The sequence below is a fragment of the Sparus aurata genome, chromosome 13 (assembly GCF_900880675.1).
Source record: "Sparus aurata chromosome 13, fSpaAur1.1, whole genome shotgun sequence".
In the NCBI taxonomy this organism is placed as follows: Eukaryota; Metazoa; Chordata; class Actinopteri; order Spariformes; family Sparidae; genus Sparus; species Sparus aurata.
In genome coordinates this window covers 15,073,918-15,097,887 of record NC_044199.1, presented here as the reverse complement: position 1 = coordinate 15,097,887, position 23,970 = coordinate 15,073,918, and the positions used below count along the sequence as shown (strand labels likewise).

General features: G+C 44.1%; 2 protein-coding genes and 1 long non-coding RNA gene across 5 annotated transcripts in view; 2 read left to right on the top strand and 1 right to left on the bottom strand.

Moving 5' to 3' along the window:
* Positions 1–8,353, top strand: part of srrm3 (serine/arginine repetitive matrix 3) — an 83,848-nt gene extending 75,495 nt beyond the window's left edge. The window contains exons 11-14 of one of the 3 annotated variants that reach the window (XM_030439111.1): positions 3,077–3,369; positions 3,446–3,694; positions 3,798–3,923; positions 6,343–8,353. In XM_030439111.1, coding sequence (XP_030294971.1) covers positions 3,077–3,369; positions 3,446–3,694; positions 3,798–3,923; positions 6,343–6,610 — 936 coding nt within the window. In that variant the 3' untranslated portion in view covers positions 6,611–8,353. Of the gene's footprint in view, positions 1–3,073; positions 3,370–3,445; positions 3,695–3,797; positions 3,924–5,463; positions 6,116–6,342 lie in introns of those variants that run through there. The other 2 variants (XM_030439110.1, XM_030439112.1) reach the window with 2 other exon arrangements.
* A 2,862-nt stretch (positions 8,354–11,215) lies between these two features.
* On the top strand, positions 11,216–15,703 carry hspb1 (heat shock protein, alpha-crystallin-related, 1). Its single transcript, XM_030438963.1, has 3 exons — positions 11,216–11,715; positions 14,527–14,590; positions 15,485–15,703. The coding sequence occupies exons 1-3, from the start codon at positions 11,301–11,303 to the stop codon at positions 15,639–15,641; spliced, it is 636 nt and encodes a 211-aa protein (XP_030294823.1). The 5' UTR covers positions 11,216–11,300; the 3' UTR covers positions 15,642–15,703.
* Positions 15,704–18,104: 2,401 nt separating this feature from the next.
* LOC115594742 (uncharacterized) lies at positions 18,105–22,287 on the bottom strand. Its single transcript, XR_003986546.1, has 7 exons — positions 22,216–22,287; positions 21,322–22,021; positions 21,047–21,218; positions 20,831–20,941; positions 20,619–20,687; positions 20,367–20,503; positions 18,105–19,553 (listed from the first exon to the last, which is right to left on the bottom strand). It is a non-coding gene; the product is annotated as an uncharacterized LOC115594742 (long non-coding RNA).
* Between the last annotated feature and the right edge of the window lie 1,683 nt (positions 22,288–23,970).

Here is a 23,970-nt window from a genome sequence, read left to right as displayed (position 1 = left end):
CATTCCTTTCTCCTTTTTTCTTTTTTTCTTTCTTTCCTTTTTTTCGTTGATATTGCATACGTGTCACTGATTGAAATGGAAGGTAGGTAATGCTTTGCCTACGCACGTGATCTTTATGCAGATGAGAATGTGACAAGCACCCTAGCCTGAGTGACGTCAATGTTTCTCTCTCTTTCTATCTCTCTTTCTCTCTCTCTCTCTCTCTCTGTTATTTGCCAGTGGTCTTTAACCAAATTAATCTAACTTCATCAATTATGATTTGACTCTTAAAAAAGATTGGATTACATAGAGCTCTGGTTTTTCTCTTTCCTCCTTAACTTCATCCTGAAGTCCAATATCCCGCTCTATCTTCCAGGTCCACCTCTTTTCTCCTCTTTTGTTTTTTTTTCTTCTTCTCTTTCTGTTTTGGTAGAATGCATTCCTGTTTTGTCCAGCATCTCTCTGTTTGTCGGTGAATTAGTACATCCGTCCTATGATTTTCACCACATTTGATTTCCACGACTGTTTCCTAACAACTGTCATAAGCACCAGTGGTTGTGTGTTTTCTCTTATTCTGCCGCTTAGTTGTCCTCTCTCTAGCGGAGAGCGGTTCTTTCTTTCTCGCAAGGGCCAGTCGGTGCTTTTTGTTGTACCGTAGATTCCGAAACAGCCCAGACAGGCACACGATAATGCATGCCGAGGAGCTCAGCTGTGTTTGTGTTTGACACGAGCCGCCTTTTTGGAGATTATAACCCGCTTACAATGAGAAGCGAGTATCTGTGCATCACAAGTTTCAGTCCCCGACTCCCATTGAATCACTTGTCCAGGTTTTAATTTTGTATTCAATCCTCAAAATAAAGCTTATGGAATGTATTTTAACTCACACTCTATCACACAGTTTTATAGGATAAGGTTGGCATTGCAACAAATCCCCTGAAAAGACCCAAACTAACAACGTGTAAGTCCTTCAATACTTCCCAGTCCCAAATCTATGAATTACTAACGAAGATATATTATTGTCCTAAGGGTTCACAAATATGTAGTTTTATTACTAAACAAATCTAGACAGATTCTAGAGTCTACGGCCATGCCAGCAGCTCAGTGAGGCTACTATAGTGGTCTTTTGAGAAGCTGCAAACCACCAGTAGTCAGTGGTTCATCAACAGTTAAAATGGCGGTCCTAGCTTTACGTCACAACTGTGGACTTGGGAGTTTTAACAACTGAAATAAACAGTGAGCTATTAACTGTGCATTTAACGTTAGTTACTTGCTAGCTAGTAGCCTGCGTTCCTAAAACATGTTTTCATATTCATATAGTAGTATTCAGTAGTTTGTAGTAGCCGACAAGAGGTTCTACATTTGGCCAGGAAAGTCTTTCTTTCCGCCATTTTCTGACAGATGACCCGTTCATTCCTACAGAAAGAGCATCATCCACGCTGTCATTTTAGTGTAGAGCATCAGATTGGTTTTAAGAACGCACCCAAAGTTCACCATCTTAGTTTACATTTACTAATCAGCAGTAAACACAAAGTGAAGCTGCGGGCAATGCTGTTGAATATCTGTACAAAAGTTCAATCGCGATATGTCCAGTAGGCGTTGAGATATTCCAGTCTGGCTGGCAGACCGACACCACCATCTACACTCAGTCAAGTCTACATGAGAGGCGGTGATGTCATCACTCAAACAGGGTAACATTGAGATCGGTTTAATACACCAGGGCAATACATTCAAGTGTCTGTAATAGGTAGGATCAATTAATTGCTGTTTTTTTTGTCTTTTTGTGGGATTTATCAACCGCAACAAAAAATAGAGAATATTGCCAACCTTATCCTTTGAGACAGTGGTTGATTGAGTCCATTTGTTTCTTCTAAAAGTAGCGTTTTACATTGAAATTCCAAAGGATACAATCACATTTTTGGTTTTCATCACTTAGATTCAACTTTATTGAACTTTCGCTGACAAAATGTTTTTGGGGGGTTCTTGCGTCAGTCAGAGAGGTTGCCTAGTGTCTTGTATCAAGGGGCCCATGAGCACAAAGTAGTTAGCCTGTTTCAGGCAGTAGGATCACAGCTGCTCTGTGGTAGATACCACACGAGGAGGAAAAAAGAAACGGTAAAGAACCTACGTTGAACTCTCGCCAGCCAGTTGCTCTGATGTTCAGGAAGGTGACTGGGCCCAGAGGATTTACTCTCTGTGTGAGGGATTCCCTGCACATTGTGGTTCTCCTCTTTGCTTTTGAGTTCTTTTCCATTGATTTCCATGCATTGTCTCATGAGTCACTGGCAGGGAAGGGTTTTGTGTCTTTTTCTCTTGCATTTTGTGAATCTAATGATGCACTTATGTTGCCCCACTTTTCCCTTTTCTTCATACCTTACCTACTAAAGGAGGGAATACCACTTTATTGGTAAGTGGATGTTAACCAGAAGGGAGTTAAACAAGAGTAACCATTACAAAAAAAAAAAATACAAAGAAAATGGGTCGCTGTTCACATCTCAGCAATTGTCTTCAGGAAAAAAAAAATCCAGAAAGAGAAAATTGAGTAGCAGACGATTTGTTTTCTGATTCGATTGATTCAATAATTGTGATCTTTATTTTGTTCCTTCCATTTCTGTGATGTTCCGTCAAGTTGTCTTCTCTTTCTGTTTCGTTTCATTTCTTTGAACCATTACTTAAAAGAAAAAAAAAAAAAGAAAAAAAAATAAGTGAAGAAGTCCTCTTTTTCTACTCTACAAAATCTGTAGCTCTGTACTTTCTGCCTCTGCTCTTAAACTTATTTGGTTCACAGTTTTGTTTCTTTTCTTCCCTCTCTTCCTCCTCCTCCTAGTTTTTTTGTTTGTTTTTGCGATTATGATTTTTCTTCAACTCATTATGGTTTTGCATGCCAAGTATTGCATGCGCTGCACCATAGAGGACTATCTATAAGCCATATGGAGAAAACCTAGATCTTTTTCTTTTAGATGTTTACCTTCTTTTGGCAAGTACACCGTAGCACTCAATCACCGACCTGGAAACACTCTAATGCTCTTTTTGTCCTTTTTCTTTTTTTTTTTTGTTTTCTTTTTGTTCCCCTCTGTTGGTCATCATTTCTCTACAGAAGCTCCGTCTGCTGGCCGCGAGCTCTGCAGGCATCCAGTCCGCCCTGCTGAGAGAGCACAAGCTCCACAGCGCCCCCGGCAGGAGCCAGTCTGGACAGATGTGCGCAGCAGGGGAGGCTGGGAGTGTGGACGGCAGGCACACAGCCGTAGGGAGCTCCGTGAGCCAGGTGTCGGGGAGGAGAGGGAGCCAGAGGGGCCAGAACAAGAGCTCCCACTCTCCCGCTCACAGCAGCGACTCGGCCCACTCCCAGCACAACCACGCTCACAGAGGGAGGAACTCTCGGCACCAGAGAAAGTAAGCACAAAGGCCTCCGTTTGTCTCTGTTGGATTTTTGGTCTCAGAGAGAAATTATCTGACATGTGCCCTCCAGGACAAAAGGTGGCCACTCTTCCAAGCGCCATCACCGCTCCAGTCGGGGTCAGGCACACCACCGGAGCCAGTCTGCATCCCCGGGACGCCACTCGCACACGTCGGGCAGGAAGAAAGAGGAGAAGAGCAAAACCAACCTCCGCCAGCGCAGCAGCTCCTGGAGCAGCGGGCGCTCGTCCTCGCGCTCGGCCTCCAGAGACAGAGGCCCCAGCAAGGCCAAGTCCCCCCACAACAGACAGAACAACTCCAGGTGAAACACCCATTCTTTGTCTCGCTTTTTTCCTTTCAGCATCGAAGGTCGATCTTGATCTCACGTGCCCTGTCGTTGCTTTTTTTCTGATGCTGTGACGCAGAGAGAGGGAGAGTGCGAACCACTCCGACACAGACAGCAGAGCCCGCCGCCGCTCGCGCAGCTACTCACCCATCCGCAAAAGAAGAAGAGATTCACCCAGCTTCATGGAGGCTCGCAGGATCACCAGGTGACACCCCTGATCACTTTAAGTTCTCCATGTCGACACACATATGAGTACAATACAAGTTGGATTTTCCTACAGCAGATGACCAGGGTAAAGGGCCGTCCCCACCAAGAATGATAACAATCATCACTATAAATCAAAAGATTCTAATGTCTAATGGATGTTAACCACACCAAAGCTTTGGGATCCCTTTCAGAGCAATTTGATGAATGACTGAAACCCTGACAGCAGTGCAGCAGTGCTCATAATAGTGTTTTCTATCTGTATCTTTTATGTTAGTGAACTGACTGCAGTAGGAAACACTTTTTTAGATGGTCTCCTCTGATAACTCAGCCTTGGATATTAATACAACTTACTTAATGCAAATACAACATATGTTAAGCTGCAAGTTATAAGAACATAATTTTACCTGAGACATACTGCCCACCGGCCTTAGGTGCTGAAGTTTGTTTAGTCCTTGTTTTCATCCACCGTTAACAGAACATTATCGTTATACTGATCGTTATAGTGATCATTCTTGGTGTGGACGGCTCATGATAGAGGCACCCACAACACAGTTCATCTTTCAGAATTTTATTCTCAACTTTTAAGAGTCTGAAATTAACAGTACTTAAACGTGACACACCTTTATAGTTGTCACACTCCGCGGTTAAAACATGTTTCAATGTTTTACAACCCTGCACTCATGCCAGGGCAAAAATCGCTCCAGCTTACAACTGGAAATTCTAAAAAACTCATTCAGATCCATTAAAATCCTTAAACATGTGAAGGAGAAATGAAAAAAACGAAGGCACAAATGGATGAAGCGCTTACAAGGACGGAGGTTGGGTAGGTTCAGTTCTGTTTCAAGGGGAAACATTAAAACAGAAAGTACTATTTCCTGCTTTCGTACATTTATATTATTCCAGCTAATAAAATGTGTAAAGAAAATGTTGTTTATGCTTTTCATAGGATACGGTAAAATAACAAAAACTATAGAAATGTGTTGCGGACATTCAAAGAGCAGCACTGTCCTTCACTCCCAGGGTCACATCTTTGTTATCCTGAAGACAGGCAGATGAGTGTTGCCTTAAACTGAATTGTGTGCTTAATAAATGTAAAATGGATATAAAAATGAAGCATGCTTACAAAGGCTCAGAGGAATATTAAATTCTTCTTTGATTTCTTTAGTCTTAGTTCATTGAATTATTAATGCACTTCTTGTTTACTGTTCCTATTAAATGTGAATCAGTCGATTGTTTAATAATCTTTTACGTCTAAGAGAAGATGTGCGCTCCTCCTGTTAGCGTTAAGGAACAATTCACCTAAGAATAAAAACATCTACTCACTTCAAACAGGTTCCCATCTACTTTCATTTAAAACACTGTTTCACTGTGAAGCTCCAGAAATGTTTTGTGGACTAAAAAAACCCCAACGTTCTGTTAGTCTGTGGCTGAGTTGATAATGACTGAATCATTGAGTTACCTCTCCGCCGTCACATACGAGTGTTAACGGACGTGGGTGAAATGTGTGCACCTTGTCATCTTTCGCTCCGGTCCTAAAGGTCCTGATGCCAAGACAACGGGATGCTGCTGAACTGAGCTGCCGCAGGCTAGTTACCCTGGTAACAGTTGCCGTGCAGCAGGATCCGGCTAGTCTGACTCCTGAAGCCCGGCCAAACAGCGAAACCCAGCAGAGGTCCCCCTGAGTAAACCTGGCCTCATGTTTTTTTTTTTCTTCTTCTCTGTCCTCTCTCCTCCCCTTCGTCTCCTCCCTGAGATTCACACAAAGAAACTCACGCCGACTCTAAAGCTACACCCCACTGCTGTAATGCACTAATGTTTTAACAAGGGGGGGTGGAGATTAAAACGCTATCAAGGTTTATTAGAGGGGATATGCTTCTATTGCACCGGCTGTGGATTCCCATGGCAGGTAGAGAGGACAAAATGCTGAGGCTGACGAGGTGAATCACACCTTGTAGCAGCAGGGATACCTTGATAGCGGTTATCTCTCCCTGCACTGTTGACTGTTGATTTTTCTGGGTGTTGGCCTCCACTGAGAAGAAGGGATTCTTTTGGGAGCTAACAGCTAATTACCTTCCAGGAAGCACTTCCAGGGTGGCTATTAACATGGCAATCAAAGCTTTGGCTTAAACTAACATGACATGCATTTCTCTGCTCTGTGTGTGTGTGTGTGTGTGTGTGTGTGTGTGTGTGTGTGTGTGTGTGCGTGCGATTAAAGCGTGAGTGTGTGGTTGAACAGCTTGGACTTTTTTAACCCATACAGCTGCTCTCTTTCAGATCCTGTTCTGATCATAAGTCTACCACCTAACACTGATTGCGCTCAACCAACCGAATCTTGTCTTAATACCTCATCAGCGTTAGACACTAACTCGTCAAACTTCAGTGCAGTGATCGTTAACGCCTCTCTCTCCTCTCCCCAGCGCCCGGAAGCGGCCGATCCCATACTACCGGCCCAGCCCTTCGTCGTCCAGCTTAGACAGCAGCCCGTCGCGGTCCAGCCGCAGCCGTAGCCGCAGCTACAGCAGCTACAGCCGCAGCAGGAGCCACAGCCGGAGCCACAGCAGGAGCCGGAGCCGGAGCTGGAGCAGGAGCCGCAGCCAGAGCCGGAGCTGGAGCCGCAGCAGGAGCCGCTCCCACAGCCACCACAGCTACTACAGCCGCAGCAGCTACGACAGCCCCGGCTTCTGAAACACAAACAAACAGAGGAGCAGTCCGGTTTTATTTACTGAGCTCCGCTCCAGTCATGACGTATCTGCGGTACAGTCCAGGGCCCCTCGACCCCCGGACCATTATCCCTCTCTAACACAGAGCCTGGATCAAAGAGGAGAAATGTATTTTGATATAGCACATTTATTATGAAATTGGCTGTCACTGTTCATGTCTTCGAGTATACAAGGTATTACAGGAAATGGGTTGCCACATGTCAAACATTAATTTGGTAGAGCCCAAAAGAACAAATCTCGCTGTACGTTAGCACTTTCTTTCTCCTCCTCCACAAAGCAACCAAAAATGAATCCATCGAAAACTATATACTATAAATATATATAAATATATATGAGTAGAAGACAAAAAAGGGGGCACGTGGACAGCTTACTGTACATTTCCAGAGAATCTTTTTTTCCTCATCATGTCCTCATTTTTCCCCAAAGACTTCCATTTCATCGAAGCACAGAGATCAACAAAAGTGAGAACAAAAGAGAGGTTGGCGGATGAAACAGGAAGCAAAACTGGAAAAAAAAAAAAAGGACTTTTTTTTATGATAAAAATCTGTATTGTATAGGTTTGTCTGTATAGATGTAAACTCTCTTAACGTTCTTGGCTTTGTAAACTATGCACTGTATATTCCATCTAGTTTGAAGAGGCTTGTTTAGCATGATGCATCAGGAGAGACTTGCTGCTCAAAAGGAGAGGACCTGGCTCGAAAATGAAAAAAGTGCCAGGGCGCATCTGTTCTCCCCTCAGCACCCGCATACAGAGGTGACCAGGAAGGGGAGAAAAAAACTATGTATTATGTACTTTGACTCTCTTCCCTGTTTAAATTATTATGTTGATTCTGCTAATCCTGACTTTATGTGTGAGACTGAGAGTGTGTCTGTGTGTGTGTGTGTGTGTGTGTGTGTGTGTGTGTGTATGTGTGTACCTCCTCTGCAAAGACCAGTGAGGTAGTTATTTATGTGTCCCCCCCCCCCCCTCAGTAGCCTGCACCCCAGGCTGCTGTGTGGTGCTGTACAGGAAAAACTGTCTGCAAAAAGTCTCCATGCACACTTTTATGTTGATGACAGCTATTTATAATTGGACTGTATTTATTAGTTTTATTTATTGGGTTATTTATTGATTTATTTATCTTTTATGCCATGAGCTGTAAAGCAGTTGGATCATGCTTTGAAGATGAGATTGCCGCAAAACTGTATATGTCCATGTTTGACAAAAGAAAAGAAAAAATGGGATCCTTATGGCGGCAAAGGCTTACAATCGGGTGCAGTGTGTTTAGGACACTCTGATTTCCGCCATTGGAGCTGAGTCTTCGCCCACAGTTACTCCCACGACTGCCATTATGGCGCCCCCGGGCCTATTGTAACAGCTCGCCCTAATGCGAGCCGCGGCGGTTCTACCTGTAGTGAGGAGAGAGGGATCAGCCTCGAACGGAACACCTCTCTGTGATTGGAGGAGAGTCCATCAGCGTTACACACCGTACAGCTCCTACAGTAAACAGACTGGCGATACAATCAGGGATCACCCCAAGTCTTCCTTCTTACCATTCGTCCGGTCTCATGTCACTCACACAGCGTTGCATTCCCAGTGTAACCCGACTATGATACTCTGCAAACCTGTTAATTTATATCATCGGCCCTTTGGTTTCGACGAGTCATTCTTTGTAGTGTACAAGTTATTATACCTGACAATAAACAGAAACAAATGGGGAAACGATCACACTCTTGCCTTGTTCTTTTTTTTTTTATGATGTCATGCAGGCGGTGTGCATATGTTTCCCTACAGATGACACTGATGAGAATCTTCCAGTACCTGATACCCTGACCTGGAAACAACATGACAACCTGACAAGTATGAGCAAGAACGTTCTCCAACTCCTCAAAAGGATTAAACCTCCAGTCACACCAGAACTGAGGGAAGGATGTGGTCTGTGTTTAACTCTTCTGCTGTGATATACAGTAACCCTCTGGGGTAAATATTAATTTTAATAAGAACTGAGCAGAATCCTCAAAGATTTATTAAATCATATAAAATGAGAGTGGAAAAAGCAAAACAGTCACCTCAGTAGCAAACTATATAAGAACAACAACTATGGCAGCCAAGTCATTGTGCCAGCGAACAGGCTAATATTAGTGTCAGAGCTAATTATCACTGTATTGTGCAGTAGATAAATACAGTTACATCACTGTCGGACTCTCCAGCTGATAATTGCAGCTATGAAAGTGAGAATGGTCCTCAGACGAGTATTAGCTGGACACGATTGGCTTATTTGAAACATGGCTGAAACCTAATACTTTTCTGCCATTATATGACATGTTGCTCTGGCCTCAGGGGGGAGGTGTTGCTCCAATCTACAAATCAGTTTTCCGTTTGACCTCCAACCACGATATTAAATTTACTTCATTTGAGGCTGTGGTTTTAAAACCATCGTCATCAAGTAGTAACAGCCTTGTCCAGGGAACAAGCTTTCATCTGGTGGTAATCTACAGACCTCCAGGGCCTGAAGAAAAATTTGGTGACTTTATTGCAGATCTTGTTACCCGCTCAGATAAGATCTTAATAATTGGGGATTTCAATATCCACTCACATAAGCCTTCTGAACCTCTGAGTAAAGCTTTGCTGGCACTTCTCATTATTTCTGACTTCATTTAACTTGTTCATTCCAGTGGTAAGACTCCTTTCCAGCGGATTAGATGTATCAGCCCCGCATTTCGCGTCCGTATCATCTGCGTCATTTCACTGAAACTGCACTTACGAAAGTGGTAAATGACATTCTACTGACTCTGGAATCTACCTCGGCGCTTCTGTTACTAGATCTTAGCGCTGCATTTGATACCATAGATCAAGGCATACTGTCAGACAAACCTGAAAGTCAATCAAGGCATCTCTGGCCCAGCTCTTGCTTTATTGATGTGAAGTATGGTGTTCCTCAGGGCTCTGTTCTTGGCCCTTTGCTCTTCTCTTTATATATATCATCTCTTGGCTAAATTATTCAGCGTTATGGAATACATTTCCACTGCTATGCCGATGACATTCAGCTGTATGTGCCCACAAAAGCTGACAATAAATCTCATATCAACAAATCAGACACCTGCTTGTATGTGGTGAGGAAATCAATGTCAGAAAACGTCCTGATCCTGAATTCGGATGAGATTTTGGTCATGTTGGCCCCGCTCGACAGAGACACCATTTTGATCAGATGACGGTAACTCTCGACAACTGTGTTATTTCTCAAAGTTCAACTGTCAAAAATCTGTGTGTGACATTTGATTCTACCCTCTCTTTTGATTAACACATCAAGGAAATTACAAAGATTGATTTTTAGCACCTGCGCAACCTAGCTAAAATTAGGGTTCTTCCTGTCCACGGCTGACGAAGAGATCCTGATTCATGCCCTTGTTTCATTCAGGTCTCCAGATGGTTCAGAATCCTGCAGCTAGAGTCTTAACACGTACAAGAAAATGTGAACCTATTACACCAATCCTAGCCTCACTGCACTGGCTCCCACTTCATATAACTCTATAACTTATAACATTAACTTATAACTTATCTATAACTTCACTGATCTCCTCAAATTATCTTATGCGGCCTGCCCTCCTCCAGGTCACCACTCGGTGACGCCTCAGCCTGCTCAGTCGTTCTCCTGGATCCACACACATACATTATAACTTGTATCAGATATTCTCTTAACGCAATTTGTAAAGTTTGATTGATTTATTTTTTTTGTTCCGTACATGCGAAATCTATCGCATGTCTGTCAGTCTTGGGTGAGGGATCCCTCCTCTGCGGCTCTTCCTGCGGTTTCCTTCCGTCTCAAACAAACTCGCTGACAACTCTGAGGAGTCCGTGGCCATCAGTGAGCCCTCTGACCCACATCAGAGCTGGATCCTATAGGCGCAGGGTGACAGGGTTCCATGCGGGAGCCATTTTCCAGCATCTCATTAGAGTCTGATATGAGCACATCACGCAATAAAGCCACACATGCTGTGGCAATAACAGTGTGTTAGACTGTCAGCGGCTCAGAGAGAAACCACCGCTTATTAAGTTCCCTGTTTGTGACATTAATAACGTGCAGGAAGCAGAAACGTCACTGACGCTCATCTGATAACAGCCGGCTGTGACGGTGAATATTGGTGGATGATGTGTAGACCGAAGAGGATGAGCGCGCGTGTGTGTTTATAAGTGTGTGTGTAATGTTCATTCGCGTCCATGTCACAAACTGACGTTCCTCTGTGTATTTAATATGAGGGCTGATAATAGCACGGCACTGCCTGTCCTGTATGTCACATCATGGCCTATACAGAGCCATGACACTGAGAGACTTCCCAGCAGCCTTCCAGATTCTTCTGGCTCTCCGGGACGTCCAGACAAGGGGAGGAGTGGATTCCTGAGAGCACTGGGCAGCTGCTGCAGGGGAGGGCCTTCCTGTTGGATTCCATTCGAGTGCTACGTCTGCCAGAAATAGACACTCGAGTACCTTCCATGAACATGTCGAGGGGAGTGATCTGTTGGGGGGACTTGAGCCAGAAGGGAGGGCGATGTTGACAGGGGTGGTGTCTACAGGGTGGAGTGTTTAAAAGCTCATAGCTGAGAGGCAGAGAGCACATTGTGGGAGAAACAATTTTCAGAGAGGCCAAAGGGCTCTTCAGCAAACACTCCTCCAGCCATGACCGAGAGACGTATTCCTTTCACCCTGCTCCGCACCCCCAGCTGGGACCCATTCCGTGACTGGCACCAGCACAGCCGCATCTTCGACCAGGCCTTTGGCATGCCGGCCCTGCCCGAGGACTTCCCCCCCACATTCCCCAGCACCCACTGGCCGGGGTACCTGCGGCCCTCCGTAGTGACCCCTGACATGGGGATGATGATGCCCCACAGCCCCATGATGACTCAGACGCCCATGATGTACCCAGGCGGCGTGATGGCCCAGCAGGCTCGCGCCGCCCTGTCCCGCCAGATGAGCAGCGGCATGTCAGAGATCAAGCAGACCCAAGACAGCTGGAAGGTGTCGCTGGACGTGAACCACTTCTCGCCCGAGGAGCTGGTGGTGAAGACCAAGGACGGCGTGGTGGAAATCACCGGTGAGTTGTTGTTTCTCCCTCCTTGCGTGCTGTTACAAGGAGCACAGTGTTTTTCATAACCTCTCGAACTAGAAACCTGAGGTGTTTCCTGTCAGGAAGTCTTTGATTGGATCACACAAAGCAAGACGCCTAAAACTGCAGATAACACAACGTCTCACTTGGTCCGCTTAGGTTTATTCCCAGTTTACGAGAAAGTGAACAAAGGCACAAGATAAAAACAAAAAGGCTGTATTTTTGCTCGCTGGTTCAAGCACAAGGCAGATGCATTGCTGCAGAGTTACATAATATCTTGAGACAATAAATTGAGTTCCAGCACACTGGAGGGTGGGTGCTTCCTGGCTGCACGCCTGCTCGATGCAAAACAACGCACGCAATTCAACATGTGGGAGTCGATGCTCGCAGATGAGCACAGAGACTGTTTTAATCACGCGGCCGGTTTCGCTTCCTGCATGAAATGTTTCCATTGTCCATCTAAAAAAGCTCTGACTAACCTGAAGGAACATGTGTGGAATGGATCACACACCTAATAGCCGAGCTCACCGAGGCCTTGAGCAGCCTTTTTCTCTAAATCGTCTCTCGCCCTCTCTGTCTGCCGTTTCACAAAGAATCCAGAGTAAGGGGTTTAGTTGTGACTCACCCTCCGTGTCTGCTACTCTAAAAGGACTGCTGAATAGTTTCCAGGTCCAGGGTCCGGGGCCGGATTGTGCCCAATCTCTCACTGCTGGGAGACAGTCAGGAAAAACAAAGGCAGAGCGAAGGATCCAGTCCAAGTGGAATTTGCCACCTCGTTTTTCTCATGTCACCAGAGACCAGAGGGGATAAGTTTGAATGATGACGATATCCTCGGCTCCGGTGAAGAGTTTTATATACACCGCCCTCTCTACGCAACGGTCCTCTTCATGAACTAACGACCCTGCATGTGGTGGAGGAAAAAAGTGGCCGCTCGGCCCGGCAGCGCCAAGATGGTGTTGAAAAGGGGGACAGCTCCCCGGGGGACAGCAACCTCTATCAGCACGTTGTCATAACAAACATAAGACTGTATAAGAGCCAGAGCGAGGGACAGTGTTTCAACATCACAGCCTGAATGACTGACAAGGCTAATGAGGATCTTCTGGGGCCGGTATGGCTCCGGCTACAGGGGCAGGAGCCATTAAAGATAAAAATACCAGAGGCCATGGACACAAATTGACACGCCATTCTAATGATGCGTGTCTAATACACTTGTAGTACAGTAGGATAGATGTCCTGACTTTCTTGGTGAGAGTTAGATGGGAAGATTGACACCCCTCACATGTTGGTGAAGTAAATTGGAATCTAGTGCTCAGCATAAAGACTGGAATCCGGGGAGTCTTCTTACAGTTTACTCACATATGAAATGCTGATTTATGAGTTTTAGAAGTGTTGGTGGATTGATTCCGTTACCTAATGTTGTCTTTGTGCCGAGCTGAGTTTCAAATATTACTTACCATACGCCAATGCGTCTGTGTACGTTTGCTCTGTAAAAAACGTGGACGCCCACAGTGAACTAGACTTTGTGTGCTGAAAGTCTCGAACTTCACAAGCCGATTTAACAGACTAGAAGAGACAGGGCTGGCTCTCTGCAGTGACTGCACGCTCGCGGGGTTCTATGGAGCACAAAGCCATTCGGATGGAAATGGAAGTCTCCGGCGTCGTTACTGCTCGTCTCACAACACAAACAGTAAAAGGCGATGAAAAGGTAATTGCTCTGCTTGCCATACCGCTGTGATGTCGGTGAAGTCGCGCTCGGTGGATCTTGGATGACTTTTCCGTGCCGGAGGTTGTTTTTTTCCCCCCCGGTTCTAAGTACAATTGAATGCAGCATGAAACCTGTTAGGCACCCTGACCAGCTGTCACTGTTTCATGTAACTTCCTGTCTGTTTGGCTGTTGGCGACCCCCTCCCTCCTCTCTACGTCACCACACCTGCACGACTCATTTCTCTTTGTGTGGCAGCTCTCTTCGCCTCTTTCTTTTCAGGAAGCGTTTCGCATCACTCGGCCTTGTTTGGCAGTACAAGCTGCCACCAGGAGCGCTGGAATTAGAAGCTTACGAGCAGACCAGACCGCCCTTTCCATGGCGTTCACTGTCCTGATTGGATAACGAGGGCCGGGAAAGCAGATAATTTATTCTCTTTTTTACTGCACAAGAGGGAGGAGAGCCATGGGTTACTGATCAAACACTCTATAACAGCGATTTAACACTTACTTTGATAAGAAAATAACAGCTTTAATGTGACCCAGGTCTTACCCTGACTCCAACCCGTCATCCTTTAGGAGTCCGGGCTACACTTTGGATCAGATTAATCACGGCGACATTTCATTTACGGGCACAGAGTGGTGGCTTTTCGAGAGAATAATAATAATTGATGACATCGCCATAGCTACACCGGTGCTTTTACTGCTGCGACGAGACAAAACAACAGAGCAGCACATCATCTTAATACTGAGAATCCTCAAAATATCGATTTTAGTCCAGCTTGATCGCAATCTCGCATCAGTGTCAGTGAGTTATAGTGACGGTAACAGTTACACGTTGTAAAAAGTTCACACGCCTGACACGAGCCGATTCCATTAAGAATGTTTACGACCTGTAAGGGGATGAGCAGTAATGTGCATACTGCCCGGAACAGGAAGCCACATCTGTTCCTCGCCGTGCAGTCATTCCCTCGCTCGGCTTGCTCGCCCCTTTATATCTTCTGATCGACTGGTCGATCGATTTTTCACAAGGTCACGTGACAATCTTTTAGTGAGAACATGTAGATAAAGGTATGCTGTGTGCGTCTGTGTCCTCAGGCAAGCACGAGGAGAGGAAGGACGAGCACGGTTTCGTGTCCAGATGCTTCACCAGGAAATACACGTAAGTGGCTCGACATGTTAAAGGGGCACTACGTAGTTTTTGAGAAGAAATTTAAACTCAATGTTAATGAGGTAATAATGGAAACATAGATGCATCTATTTTTTTTTTTTTCCATAACTGAATAAACAAGCTGTTCTCAGAGTGAGAAAAAGAGGGCCAGAACATTGATTGAAGCTAGACAGGTGGCAGGGTCCACCACATATAAACAAAGTTAAACAATGAGAAATTGCGTTGTCCTATTTTTAGTTTTATTTGGGCTGTTTAGGCAGAAAAAAATCAGTCAGTGAAGATATTTCTTTCTTTAGAATGTCTCCCCCAAAACTACGTAGTGCTCCTTTAAGGTTCATTATTTATCAAAGAATAATTGCTTCAAGCCAAAGCCGATGAAAGGGAGCTACTGGCCGCGCGATATGTCAACAGCTCACATCAAAACTAACAGAGTTCTTATTAAAAAATGGCATGTTGTGGTCGTTTGATGGAGGCTTTGCAGTGAATTTCCACGGAGGAAATGCATTTCTCGGGCCGTCTTCAGCTTCCCTGTGATTGCCTTAATGTGGCTTTTCCGCCCTGAGTCCCTTTGGTTTTGGGTTGGGCCGGCCTGGAGAGAGCTGGCTGCTGCTGATAGCTAAATTTCATGCTCTGAAAAGCAGCAGCAGCAGCAGCCTCAACCTCCCAGCGTTCATCCCTCCTCTGCCTGGGTTTTTGTTAGATTCACAGGGCTCTGCTGCCATCCAGGGGCCACAATGCAGTCCTGATCTGATTTTACCTCACTGAGGGTGACTCAGGCATTAATGTTTCAGTTAGTAGTGGCTGTGATGCTTTTTTTTGTTTCGTTTTTTTAAATCAACATCTTTTTTAATCTAATGATTTGAATTCAACGTGTTCCCCCTCCAGCCTCCCCTCTACAGCCAACATCGAGAAGGTGACCTCCAGCCTTTCTCCTGAGGGGTTCCTGACCGTGGAGGCTCCTCTGATGGTGCCGGCCCTCGAGTCCTCAGAGACCACGATACCCGTCAACGTGGACAACAAAGGCGGCGTGGCGAAGAAGTAGGAAAGGGAAAGCAGCGCGGCGTCTCCTACACAAACACACACACACACACACACACACACACATTCAAATAAGCACTTTATTTCTCCAGCATGCTTCTCGGCAGGTGAGGGAAGCAGCTTATCGCTCCTCCTGAAGCAGGCCTTGTTCGGCAGGCTCTTCTGTCTCCCCTCTGTCACTGGTAATGAGCCAACTCCAGCTGAGTGCTCTGTGTAAACACATCTGCACCGATGCCATATGTGTGCTCGTTCTGCTGTAATTACACTCTTCATCCGAATGTAGGAAGCCTCGGCTCAGCTCCTCTCGCGGCCCTCTTCCCCCCCTCTCCCTCTTTTACACACAAACACCTTTCTCATTTGAGTTAATCCCGCCTCCCCCCCCCCCATGATGCCCCCGCCGCTGTCTCCCTGGAACTTGAAAGACAAACGATTCAGCCACACAAACACAGAATAAAGAACAATCAAGATATTGAGCCTCTCCTTTTTCTTTTTTGGTAATGATCTGTTGACTTACATGCCGGTGAGCTGACATCAGAGGTGATGTCCCGACGCAGACACTGAGCTGCTTGTGTGTTGGAAACAGGAAGATGAATATTAAACTTCCTTTCCTTTTGAACAATCAATTATTCATCTGATGGTCAGACAAGTGAAACAGGAGTGAGGCAGGGGGCCCCGTGACAAACAGGAGTCTTCGCCAGCGTTGCCTTTTTACAGTTACAGTTGTCTCGTGTCGTTAGAGAACAGCGCCCCTGTCGGGCGCCACAGCGCACCGGGCTTCATTAAAATTGCAGATGACAGTGTCTAAAACATCATTTAAACATTGTGTCCTTAACTAACAACCTCCCTGTCGGACCAATCAGGATGACGCTTACAATAAATAGGAGGTCAAATCATAATATTCATGACATACAAAATATATTAAATACTTTTTTTCAAATAAATGAAACCTGAACTACTCAAGTGACCTAAAGTAGACAATGTAGAGGGGGTCTGAGTTCATCCTGACCCTGACATGTGACCCCTGATCAGCAGACTAAACCTGGTTGAATGTGTAGTCTATGTAGTGCGGCTGATAGGTGAGAGGGGGTGTCAAATGTACAGTGAAGAATGGCCATTTCTGCTGTGCATGTGCGCCAAAATGTCTCATGGCACCCAAAATTGCATAATTCCATCATACAGAATTTCTCTGATGAATTATTCATGCCCAGATAGATACATAATAGATGGAGACGCGCTCTCTACTCCTGACTGAGCAAGGTCATTTAAAACAATTGCACCAGCCACAGTTGCAGGAGGGGGAGGGAGGATGCTATGGAGTCTGCTGGAGCCAAAAGATCCGGAATGATGCTGATTCTTTCATCACGTGTTGACCTGTCGATACCCTTTAACCGTGATGATGAATCGTGACATCTTTGATGATCCTCTGAGTTTTTTTTCATTCAGCACTATTGTCAAGGCAAAAAATTTAATCTGTCCAATTCTTTGGTTTATGACCAAACAAATGACATTCATGCTAAAATGCTAATTCAAAGATGGTGAAGGTAGCGATGGTCAACATCGTAGCATTGTCACTAGGAGAATGTTAGCATACAGATGTTAGCATTAACAGCTGTATGGGCTGCTAGCGCGGCTATATAGATTCATAGTCTTATTGATTAAAGGAGCAATTTGTACACTTTTTGCACGCTTAAAGTTGTAGTATGTAAGAGTTAGCCACCTGTCAAATTCATACTCAAAACAAATAGGAGGCAGCATCACACCAGAGTTACGGCTCTTTGCGAGTTGGCTCAGTTCCGACTGGGAGTCCAGGAAGGGGCATTAGTGTTTACACTGCTAGCACATAACTTTGGATTGGGATGGGCAGAGTTAGCATGCTGACTTGGGTATCTCTGTGACAGAATACAAACTAATCATAATGACTAAACAGTTTAGTTTAGTTAGTTTCAACTGTTTCGTACACATTGCCCCTTTAATCAATCTCATTTAGTTTTCAAAATGTCAAAAATAAAATAGATAATTGGTTACCAAAGCTCGGGTACGATGTCTTGCACCTTTGCTTGAATGGCAAAACAAAAAATCTCGAGGTTAATAATTTTTCTCGTGAAATGAGAAGCTGGACCTCCCAAAAGTCTATCAGTGCATTTGATGACACGAAAGAATTGTCATAAATAAATGATTAATTATTGGAATAACAGAGATATTTGAAATTCACCCATCTCAATCTCAAAATGTAAAAAAAAAAAAGAAAAGGCAACACTTGACAGCCCAGTGTTGAGATGTTATGGAAAGATACACACACAGACTGTAAGCAGGGGGGGTCATTAACACTGCGAACACTGGGGACATGTCCCTTCCAACTTTATAATGAGCCATTTTGTCCCCATCACTACTTAAAAAATGTGCTAAAAATAGCTCACGCCAATAAATGTTCACCAACAAATGAGATCAAATGAATGTTGGTGCATCATTGTGCAAAAATAATCATCTACTCTGACCTCATCTGGTCCCCTCCTTACATGGCCTACAATCGCATATGTTGAAGGCCATTTAAAAATAATGTCTCCACCACTTTGCCCTTCACTGCAAGTCATGATAAATACAATAAATACATATATGACTTTCAAATGGGGGTAATGGATTTCACTTCCACTCTCACACTGAAGCATGGCTGTCAGTCCACAGCGGCTCTGGTTTTTGACACTTTAACGAGAGTTACATAACTCAAAACGGTGTAATCACGGATCCCATTCATACACAGCCATGTTCATAAGATATCCATGTGATTTTTATCAGACGCTCGAGAAACAGATTTGGATTTTATGTGCAAACCTGAACTGTGGAAAACATGCCAAAGGGGAGACACTCGAGATGGGTTTCGATGACGCCCTGCACGTTTTTTTCACATAGTGAGGACGTGTACTGCTTTTTATATAGGTAGACAAAACACATGATCAGAATATAAGCAGAGGAACTAGGCCAGGGGCAGTCACTGGTAATTACATCACCGGACCATATCAGCTGAGGGCCCTGCTGCGATCAATACACTGTACAGCTGCATGTACAGGATGAGGCTGACACTACAGCATTCTTTCTTTGCTAATGCCCGATGTTCAGTCAGTGTTGGGAGTAATGAAAGATGGGGCCGACTGCCGAAGTTCTGAGTGGCTGCTGGTTTTCATCACTTTTTTTTTTTCTTCCTCCATGTCAACTTCCACTCATTCATTTCTTTTTTTTTTTTTTTGCGTGCCAGCCCACTAATGCACACACTAAGTCTACTCTTGACTGCGGAGCTGCAGGGGAGGTCTATTTATAGAGCGCTCTGCTATGCACTGAGCCTCCAGCATATTGTATAGTTGCACAGGGTAGATAGCGGACATGAACTGGTGCTTTTTTTTTTTCTTTACCCCCCCATGCTCCCAGACCGGTAGTGACTAATAGGCTGCTTATCAACTACTGTTAGCTTCATCTGAGACCATTCTACAATATAAGTCTGTATAATACACACAGAGAAGAGTCCACATTTGAATGACTATTTGCTGAATACCATATTCATTGTATGTGTTTACACTGTGCATATGTAGAGCCACGTGTACGTCCAGGAGCCAGGCGGGCACCTCCTGAAGACGAGGCAGCACTCTCCAAACCACTTAGCATTTCAGCTTTTTTTTTTTTTTCCTCTTCCATGAGTCACCATTTCCTTCCAGTTTAATGCAAGGCCTAAATTATTCATGCCAATCCCCATCAATCCAGCAGCTATCCAGTCCTTGAGCCGGGGGAAGTGCCTCGGCGTGGAGAGCTGTTTGCCGCTGGGCCGCTGATTGGACCCTCCTCAGAGCGCCCGCGTCCTCCCTGCACTCAGGATGACAGACTGAAGAGGCAAAGGGCCGGCTTTCCCCAAAGAGGCTCTTAAGGAGAACTTGAAGTGGAGCGGGGACAGGAAGTAATAAACATGAAAATAAACAGTTTTACTTCAATGTAGTTGTGTTTCAGGGGCAACAGCTGTTAGTAGAGCAGCATGGCCATGTTTTCACTTACTGCATAAGTAGCAAGTGTGTGTCTTTGTTTTTGTAGGCCTTTTTCACATCAGATGTTTTGACTTGTGCCAGTTGTAAAAAAAAAAAAAGCGCAGGTGGCACTTATGACATTATCAGCGTGTCAGAGTGAGTTGTGACAGCGCGACAGTACACACTAATACCAGGATCCTGAGACAGAGGCAGCCACTGTTAAATGTATTGTTAACACCTGCACTTTTCCCACTGTGAATTCTTAAAATGTCTCCCGTGGAAAATTGTCTTTTTTTTTTTTTAAGGGTAAAACTCTTCACTCGTAGTCTAACACAGGATGACATCCTATTTGCATGTATGTGGAACTGCTCTTTTATTTTGAGTCAGCTCTGTTGAAATAATTCTCTGTTCGGAAATCTAGGCAGAAGTCACATCAGTCGGATAATGTCAGCAAGAACAACTTGCGTTTTGTTGTTCTTGCTTACATATAGTTTTTAATATCATTATCATTATAACTATAATTCTCTTGAATTGTTCTGCATGCAAGCAATTTACCCCCGGGGATCAATAAAGAATTTCTGATTCTGATTCTGATTCATTTATCCAACCAACACATTTTCATTTGCTATTTGACAGTGGACGCAGGTGCATCCACTCACTGCGTTCTTCTTAATGTTTTAACTGATCTCTAAGAGAACATTACTAGTTGTTCAACAAGCACTTACTTCAGGTAGTCTTTAGTGATGAAAGGATGAGTGACGACTTCACGTGGAGTGGTCCTCTCATCTGCATCAATTGTCAGCGTTGCCTTCAAGAGCTCGATACACTGCTCTCTCTCTTCGGCTTCATCTCTGTTATTTTCCTCAAGACGGGTTAAGTTCAGGAAACAATGATCAGATCCACTATCAGTCAAGTCTTCCTCACAATCATGAAAAGACAACTAATCATAGTGACAGTGAAGGTTACTCCACACTTACCTTTTTCATGTCCTCCAGAGATTGCAACTCGTAGCCCTTGACGACTCTCTTAAAGTTTCCCACACGTTTCTACAAGTAAGCTCAAAGTGTTTGCATTAATGTTCCTTTAAATCAATCTGGATGATTAACTACTACATTTTGCCAAATGTCTGATGTTCTGATAAAAGATTCAATAACATCTGTAAAGGTCAGATAAAGGTTCATTGTGGTACCTTGAGCTGCCAGCTGCCGGACTCAGAAAGGTTGAAGAAAGCCTCTGTTTTTATACAGGCATCGAGAACTTGGTCCGCTGGCTGACCAAGGAGCTCAACGATGCTCCGCAGCTGGAGATTAACACAGTATTCCACCAAAGTATGCAAGAGGAAGCAAAATATTTTGAAGAATCTCCTGAACTAGTGAACTAATCAAAATACAAATATCCACCTTACCTGTTAAACGATGGTTGCAGATACGTGCCCCATCTGGCAGCTGAGCTGTAAATGGCCATATAGAATTCAATCAGATTCACTTCGAAGGGATGGATTTGGGAATTAACCATCACTATGTGTTCCAGTCTGAGATCACCGTGGATCACCCCGATCCCCTTCAGCGCTCCAAGTCCTGTGGCCATATGAAAGTACAAGGTCAGTAAGAGTGTACCAAAGCCTAAAACTGACTGAGTGCTCAGTGCTTTGCTTTCCATCTGATGGTGCTGTGTTCATACCTCTTGGATGATGGATTTGATGTCGCTCAAAAGGATAGGGGCAAATCCTGTCTTCTCAATGTGCTTCTCAAGGTTTATATCCAACGCCTCAAGCACAATCACCTCTCAAAACTATCGGTAAACTCAACGATGTTGTGTTTGAAAAGGTCATGGTCCTTTAAACTTATTATTATTTGAGCCTGGAGACACATGGCAAGTTTGACATGATTAGTTTTTCTACCAATTAGTCAATACGTTAACATGTGTGAAGTCAGGGGAAACTGTTGAAGTTGGATGTCTTGGAGAGTGCTGAAAGGCAGAGCCGCATATTGTATTGCTTAAAACTTACAATGTCCAAATAATCACTATATCTTTACGTAGTAACGTTTGTAGATTCAACTAAGTAAAGGGAACTGATTTTTTGCACTAAGCACCTACTGCACCTTTGACTATACAATATCATTCACAAATGTGAATATCAAAATTAAACAAAGTTTCCCTTCTCCTTCTCCTTCTCCTTCTCCTTCTCGGTAAGTCTTGCGAAGTGTCGAGGGATCTTTAGAGCCACAGTCTGCTCGTTGTACCTTTTTGTATATTTGACCACTATTCGAAAGTATTCCTTTGACAAAACTGCAGGAACTTATATTCACTGGGTAGTTCGAAGGTACACTCCTTGCAAGGTGAACAGGATAGAATGTATGCAATTTTTTCTCTCAAAAGGCTGAAACAAAACATGTAAAAGGAAAAGCTACTTCATTTGACCTTTGAAGGACAAGAACAATAATTCAGATATTGTGCTACAGATTGTGTATATTTGATTTCTTGCTACCATCCACTGGTTTCTAACCTGTCAACAATGAGATTACGCGAAACATGTTAAACCACTGTTTTAGGTAATTACGAGGAGTGACTTACCTGTATTGCTGCTGTTGAAAAAATGGTTCATCTCTCTGAATCACATGTATTTATAGTCTTGAGGGAAGTTCGAGAACACTTTGTGGGGAAACTTCAGTAAAGTAACATGTTGTCCCAGCAACATCAGTTTGACTGTAAACACATTCTGAATGTGTACCCTGAGATACATTCAGAAAAAATATCAGTTCATTAATTTGAAAATAGCTGTAGTCTGTAACAATTTTTTTTGTTATATTTGCTAAAATTGTCATTGTGATCTGACCGTAGAATAAGATACAGGTCAGCTGTGCAAAAATCCACTGTCTGTGGCTCCACCCAGTGGCTGTAATTTGATTTGCAAGAATCCACTGCTCCCAGATCAACTCAACCAATCAGAGCCAAGGGGAGTGTCAGAGAAGTGTCAATCACTCTCGTTCATATGCTGCTGGCAGCCCCCATCTCATGCAGTTTACAGGGCAGTGTTCCTCCCTGCGCAGGCGCAGTGCCTGCTCTTACCTGAACCGTTAGGTTCAAGCTCAAACTCAAACTGTAAACAATGGCAGAAAACAGACAACTACAACAGAGCGGAATGCCCCACCACGCCAAGAGAAGAAATAAGAAGACTGATGAAGAAAAGTCGTGTCAAATGTAAGAACTGGACCGTGCCTGAGAGAAAACCACGATAAATATCGAAGCTTCTGCTGGACAAATAAGCACCCCTGCTTGATATATGTTTCACGCTGTTTTAACCACAAGGCTATGGTGGCGGCGGTTACAGTAATACTCACAATAGCACATTTCGCTGTACCATGTTGCAGTCGAGCCACGTAGCTTGCTGGTAAATCTAGCTTGTTAGCTTGTATGCTAACTCCGGTGTTTAGATTGTCTTTATGGCTACTGGTTAGCAAAAGTGTCTTTCAAGTGACTGGGCATTTATAATGTTAGTTTGTGTTCAGTACGCTGAATTGTGGTTGAATTGGTTAGAAAAATAATGTTAATGTGGCAGCATGGTGATGATGATTATCCGAATGATTACCTGGTAACTGTGTCTACAGCGATGTGAGGAATATTGTTTGTTACTGGGGATATATCTACAATGATCTGCATGAGGCACTCGTCATTGTAATTTAGTTGTATTGATCAGAAATAGAACAATCAGGGCTTATGCTGTTTTGTTGTTATTCTGAATGCACATCTTGGTTATCTGGCGTCCTCTGTTACTGTCATTACAAGCCTGCTTGGGCACAGCAGGCTCCTCTGTGGGAGGGGCTTTGAAGGCAGGACTGCAGCGCAGCAGAGAGGAAGAAGGAGAGACCTGGGAGCTGTGCTCATTCAAATATTCTGGCTAAGGCTACTGTTTTTCTCAAAACTCCAGACTGCAGCTTTAATGAAGACGTAAATGTTAACAAGTCACAAATGTATAGATTACGCAATTCATTTACCAGATGTAAATTATGTTTTTCAAGATTGTTTTGTCCAGATTCCATGTGGATTTAGGCGTCAGTTATGTGGACTGGGACAGTCTAATTTTGTATTCTGTTGTAGCAGCTTGACTGGATGGGCATTTGAACTGAAGATGGTGTCATTGTCATTCACCACTCCACCCCTACCTTTGCTTGCAGCATTCACACTAATTATTAAATTCCAGAAGAACAATAGTGTGCTTGCAGCATTCATACAAATAAAGAATTCTGTGCGCTGAAGAACAAATGTTATGAATGCCTCCTGCCTCCTACAAACTCAGAAATATTTATTTTATCATATCTGAATAAACAA

Bases quoted from the DNA above. Each gene is read 5' to 3' on its own strand.
- hspb1 (XM_030438963.1), top strand. From the start codon at position 11,301: ATGACCGAGAGACGTATTCCTTTCACCCTGCTCCGCACCCCCAGCTGG. The intron at 11,716-14,526 runs GTGAGTTGTTGT...CTGTGTCCTCAG, and splicing joins CGGCGTGGTGGAAATCACCG to GCAAGCACGAGGAGAGGAAG. The intron at 14,591-15,484 runs GTAAGTGGCTCG...TTCCCCCTCCAG, and splicing joins TGCTTCACCAGGAAATACAC to CCTCCCCTCTACAGCCAACA.